This window comes from Paralichthys olivaceus, chromosome 2 (genome assembly GCF_024713975.1).
Source record: "Paralichthys olivaceus isolate ysfri-2021 chromosome 2, ASM2471397v2, whole genome shotgun sequence".
Taxonomy (NCBI): domain Eukaryota; kingdom Metazoa; phylum Chordata; class Actinopteri; order Pleuronectiformes; family Paralichthyidae; genus Paralichthys; species Paralichthys olivaceus.
In genome coordinates, this window is record NC_091094.1 from 29,142,455 (window position 1) to 29,148,656 (window position 6,202).

General features: G+C 39.9%; 1 protein-coding gene across 1 annotated transcript; it reads right to left on the reverse strand.

The window, feature by feature from the left end:
• Positions 1-1,043: 1,043 nt before the first annotated feature.
• tp53rk (TP53 regulating kinase) lies at positions 1,044-5,753 on the reverse strand. The gene is made up of 2 exons (XM_069514486.1): positions 5,449-5,753; positions 1,044-1,639 (listed from the first exon to the last, which is right to left on the reverse strand). Exons 1-2 carry the CDS (start codon positions 5,669-5,671, stop codon positions 1,152-1,154), a joined length of 711 nt encoding a protein of 236 aa, XP_069370587.1. The 5' UTR covers positions 5,672-5,753; the 3' UTR covers positions 1,044-1,151.
• Between the last annotated feature and the right edge of the window lie 449 nt (positions 5,754-6,202).

Below are 6,202 nucleotides of genomic sequence, written 5' to 3' on the forward strand. Positions count from 1 at the left end.
ATTCAGCTACCAGGCTCCTCTCCTGTGGAACCAGCTCCCACTCTGGGTTCAGGAGGCAGACACCATCTCTGCATTTGAGGTTAAACTAAAAACGTTCCTTTTTGATAAAGCCAATAGTTAGTTCTGGATCAGGTGCATCCTGAACCATCCCTTAGTTATGCTGCTATAGGTCTAGTACTTCTCCCCTTCTCTCCCCACATTCATTTATTACATTTTAATACATGTAAATAACTATCTCTCTCTTTCTCATTGCAGGTATTACTGACTCCAGAACAACTAATATTATTATTATTAACAACAATACTTATTAGTAATTATTTATGATATGAATTGTTGCTGCTATCAATAATTAACCACCGTGCTATTATTAAGTTAAACATGTCTCCTGTTGACCAAACAAATGAAACTACTGTTTCTACGCATTTGTTGAACACATTTGTTGACATTTTTACTGAATAAAAACTAAAGAGCCTAGTTCGAGTTAACATCACTTAATTTCCCACTGCATCGTCTCCTTGTCAGCGTTTGTGTGTAAGTGTACGCATACACGTCTCCAGGAGACAGAATCAGACCAGTGCTCTGTAGAAGTGACAGCTGGTGCTCATCAATGTAAGAGACATTGATCATGACAACAGCGCTTTAATGACATCAGGTGCATTCATGACAACAGCGACATCTGATTCTCCAATTTTGGGGCTCTGTGTCAAGCTTGACTGGGCTTTGAATAGGCATTGTGCAGCAGCGGTGATGTGGCTCAGGGTTCTGCAGACCAAGTCCTGCAGGCAGTCTTTATTTCTCGCAACTTCATTACTGCAGGTCACTTTCAGTTTCAGAAAAGCAGAAAGCTGCATACAGTACTACCACAGACCAAGCACACAGCCCATTCAAATAGGTATGTTTAGAATGGGCAATGCATTAGTTACTTGTTATGTAAAAGTGATGAGTTTCCCACTGAAGGGAAATTAGTCTCTGTATGTGATACTGAAATGCCTACATTATATTTGCCATCTTCTTTTGTTCAGCCCATTATGACAAGAGAAAGCTTGGTTTCTACAAAATACTTTATTTTGTAATTACTTCACCTACAACTGTTGCACGCACAATAACAGGTCTATATTTTTAGCATGTTTTCAAAATCATAATTTCCAGACTTATCCCACCATTGACCTCTTCCTCCCTCTTAGCCTCACCTCATCAAGCTTTTTAATGACTGCTGATGACTTCTTAGAAAATGTAGTGTAGCTCTCCAACAGCTTCTGGTACAGAGCCTCTGTGTTGGGGTGGGTACTGAGGAAAGCCTTTTCCAACACATACAAGTCCACCCCCTTATCCTCTGGCAGAGGGGATATGTAGCTCAAACCGAAGTCAATAAGGACCAGGTCTGACTCTTTGTTCTCCTGGCTGCTCCTCAGAAGCATGTTGGAGGTGGTCAAGTCTCCATGGATGACGTCCTCATCATGCATTTTGGCCAGGATCTGGCCCACCCGCTGAGCCAGCTGCTCAAGTTCATGGTCCTCACATGAATCGGTTTGCTGAGTGGATGCAATGTGGTCACGCACAGTCATGGAACCCAGGATTTCCTCCATGAAAATACAGTGGAAGTTGTAGTCCACAAAGTAGACTACAGGGACAGATATGCCTGAGGGGAAGAGAAGGAGACTGATTATTCAAAAAGTATACATTGAAAGCTACAAAAGTTAATAACATGTCAACAGTGTTTTCACAGGTCTACCCAGCTATAACCTTTCACAGGATACAGTAAGTTTAACATTTCTAAAGGACAAAGTTTTACACCCTGTCAGTGGGATTGAAAATCTCATTGTGACTGTCCAGGCCACTGCAAGCCATATGGTAGGCTAGCGGGGCTAAAGGCAAACCTTCAGGCCGAGAAATGAAGGTGGGAGGAGGATGATGGTGAGACTCACCCTGTCTAAAAATATCAGGTATGCAATTATTTTGTAATCGAATCTTTCAACTCAGGGGGTCACCATCAAAGGAGAAGCTAGTGGCCTAGCAGAAGATGGACACCATAATGAACACACCAAAGCTGAAGCAAGCAGTGAGAGCAACAGTTGACTGTACTGTGCTGCACTTGAAACAAAGATTCAGCAGTCAACTTGACAAGTGAAAGGACAACATTATAATAACTTAACTGTATATATAAAATAATCAATCATTATCACACTCTCATCTTTGGTGTTTTTCTCTCTCTTTTAATAGATGAAGAGTTCACATCATAATAGCTTGAATTTATATAGTGCCTTTCAAGAGACCCAAGGACGCTTTACATGTGTCACTGGGGACAAAAAGAGAAAAGAAAGTAATTTGCACAAAACAGGACAGAAATAAACAGCAATGATGGCAGGGTGGGGCATTAACTGAGGCCAAAAGCAAAGGCCAAAGTTTTTTGAAGCTGTCCAGAGATGCAGCATTGCAGATTTCTGCAGGGAGAGACTTCAAGAGGGGGGGGGCTGTGACACAGCCGGCTCTGTCCCCAATAGGGATGTTACGATATGAAATTTTGGTGGCACGATTATTGTCAGAGGAACTATCACAACCAATTCTTAAGGTTGTGAAATTGTGACGTTATCAAAGCGCGGTTATCGTAAAACCGGTTAATCCCAACATCCCTAGTCACCAAAGGTTTGCAGTTTGGTGTTGGGGATGTAGAGTAAACCTGTGTTTGAGACTGCAGCCTTCTGAGCAGAGTGTAGGAGTGGAGAAGGTCAGTTAGATATGGTAGGGCTAGGGCATGGAGGGACTTATATGTGAGAAGGATTTTGTACAGGTAGTTGATACATAAGCAACAGCAAAGACTGTTAGGTCATTCAAGATTTTCAGTCTTGATTCCTGGCCAGAGCAGAGAGACCAGCTGATGAGGAGTTGGACGTCCTGCTGGACCACTTCTCCACCGTATTATCATGGTCATTGACTCTTTAAATCATTATGGCACAGCATATTAAAGACAGTATCACAAAGGACTTCATTTCACCTAACTTGATCCTACAGAAACTTCGGTCATCTTTTTCTAAACTCCTTTCTGAAATGGCAGTGACACCATTCTGGCTAAGGAGAAGTTTCAGTCCATAAAGATGTTAATCTTCAGAAACTACATAGACAAATCCTACCAGGCCCTATATGGGAGATAATGCAAACAAAGTTGACATTCTGCTCTGATTACAAGGTCCAAATTGTGTACTCATTAATGTGTATATGTAAAGGATGACTTCTTGATTATATCAAAGCTAAACTAAGGTTCTATTCTTTGCAGAACATCCTACATCTTGTGCACATTATGCAAGTCCTCCCTGTCTCCTCTGCTGTGTGTGAAAGGGGATTTTCAGCACAGAAGAGAATAAATGCTGATGTAAAAGGATCCCTGCATGCAGACATCCATGCAGAGTCGACCACCTCTATACAGTAGCCCAAACCTTAGTAGTGTACTGCTGCTTCTGTGTGCTTCAACCTAACCTGATGTGGGTGTGACTCTATTCCAGCCACATGATTGGTTCGGCGCAGTGCTATTCTCATCATCATTAGCTGTTCGTGTTGTCTGTCAAAACATGGATGGGATGAGTTCTATCAACATTTCAACCATGTCTTAAAAGTTATATTGCAATAATTATCGCTATTGTTTTATCGTGCAGCCCTATCTGGAGCCCTGTAAGCATATTAAAGGAATTATCTCACTGGTTATTAAATGCATTTACTGATGCATCTTATTTAAAAGTCCTTTAAGGGACAGGAGAGTTAATGCTGCCCCTTTGTTTTCGCTGTGAGATACCGAGCCGAGAAAAAAAGAGGGAGAGAATAGCAGAAAGAGAAAATTTTTACAAAAAAAAACAGCCAGTAAACCATTAACTAACTTTCTTCTGTGGATATTTTGAGATTTATTTCACTCTTCTACCTAGTGAGTAGAACTGTTTCTGAATTAGAAACTGTCAACATAGCTGTTAATACTATGCAATGAGGGAACTAAACAAAGGGTTTTATTTTCTGTACTTGCTCTGCGGCACCCCAGGGTGCACTTTTCTCATTGGTAAGATGCAACCTTTATGTCAATGTCAAAGTTATTTATATAGCACATTTAAAACTTGGTTAACCAAAAGTGCTTCACAGTACAAGGTACAACAAGAGGACAGTAACACGCAATACATAAGAATAAAAATAGAATGGGAGAGAAAGTAGAATGATTAAAAATGTAAATAAAGGAAAATATAGGATACATAATAAAACAAAATAAAGTCAGCTGGGATAAAAACTTACTCAACTCGAGGAGAAGGCCAATGAGAACAGATATGTTTTTAGTAGTGATTAGATCTGCCCCCTCTCTTTCACATTTCTAAAGTGGAGTGGTAAGTTGTTCCATAAGTTTGGGACAGCTATTGCTAAGGTGCGATCACCTTTGGATATGAGCCTTGTTTTAGGTAGGTCCAGAAGGAGCTGAGTGGCTGATCTCAGTTCCTTAACTGGAGTGTGTGTGTATGGAGAAGTTTGGCTAAGTACAGCGGTGCCGGTCAGTTAAGAGATTTAAAAGTTAATATTAAAATTTTGAAATCGATCCTGTGACGAACAGGAAGCCAGTGGAGGGAGTGCAACACAGGTGAGATATGATCTCTCTTTTTGTTTTTGGTCAGGACGTGAGCAGCAGCATTTTGGACGAGATGTAAGTGTTAAATGGAGGATTGGTCTAAGCCAGGGGTCACCAACATGGTGCCCGCGGGCACCAGGTAGCCTTTTGATATGCGTTTCTAATTAAATGCATTTTTTTTTTATACTGTCAAATTTTTATCCTCATATTGAAGTTGACTATTGACTATGATTTGTTAAAAGGGTTTGTCAGTGTAGTCAAAATGGGACATTTTTCTTTATAGAAATGATCATCTGAAAATTTAAAGATTAATAGAAATAAAGTGTTGAATATTGATATTAACTGTTTCCCACCTTGTTAAGTCATTGTTGATAATTTTTGTGAGAAATCATTAACGTGATCAGTGTCTTCACATAGATGAGTATCATTAATAATAATACAACTAAAGGCAAACTGAGCAAATTTGTTATTTCAGAAGAGTGTATCAAACTGGTAGCCCTTCGTATGACTCAGTACCCATGAAGGAGCTCTCAGTTTCAAAAAGGTTGGTGACCCCTGGTCTAAGCCTACATACAGGGATTTACAGTAGTCGAGTCGAGAGGTTAAGAAGACATGGATAACCTATCGAGATCCTTTTGTGGGAGATAGGACTTTACGTTGGCTTAGCTAAAATAAGCTACACATAACAACCGAGGACATTTGCTGGTCAATTTATCTTTAAGTAAGAACTTATACCGTAAAACCTCGAATAGACAAGCATCACACTTCAGCAGCCGACTTTTGACCGTTGTCCGGTGAGTGCACGTTCATTTTATATAATAAGTTGAACAAAAGATTGAGGCTGCTGTCAAACGTACCTGCCCTCCGGCAGCGGAGTATAGAACGGACTTCCTGCACCGTCCTGCGATGAGTCAACTTCTCGTCCAACCCAGGGTGTCTGTAGCGTTTAGCAAACCTTTCTTTCACTATCATAGGCCTTCCAAGAAACTGTGCCTGGTACACTCGGGCTTCCGCTCCTTGTTTTAATAACTCTGCTTTTCTGAGTAACTCATGACGCACCATATTTCTCTCCTTCGCCATCTTCTTCTTCTTCTTCTTCTTCTTCTTCTTCTTCTACTTCTTCTTCTACTTCTTCTTCTACTACTATTTCTTCTTTTCTTTATTGACGGTTGGCAAACCAGGTTATAATTGCATTAGCGCCACCTTCTGGACTGGAGTGTGGAGCAGTAGATTGATTCCAAACAATACCAAACAAAACTCAAATGAAATTATTTAATTAAGTCCTGTTTGTCTTGAGTAATTCATTACAATATGATCTATATTCTTTGATGTCTTTCCTAAGAAATTTACTGGTGTAATATTTGGCTTTTCATCTTTTAATCTTGATATTATTTCCATTTATTATATTTGTTACACTCTATCAATATATGAGTTAAAGTTTCTAGGGTTTTTTTTGGAATGTTCGCAGAGTCCATTTGGGTGCTGTGTATCATTTAATCCTGTTTGACCAATTCTAAGATGAGTAATGATTTTCTCTCCTCTGCTCCTCTCACCAGTGCCTACATGTTTTTAAATTCTGTACAAATGTGTCATCCAAATATTCTTTTTTTG

What these genes read in the sequence shown, in the direction of transcription:
- tp53rk (XM_069514486.1), bottom strand. Translation starts at nt 5,671, where the DNA reads ATGGCGAAGGAGAGAAATATGGTGCGTCATGAGTTACTCAGAAAAGCA. An exon ending in ACTCCGCTGCCGGAGGGCAG is followed by an intron (nt 1,640 to 5,448) that starts GTACGTTTGACA and finishes TCTTCCCCTCAG; the next exon opens with GCATATCTGTCCCTGTAGTC.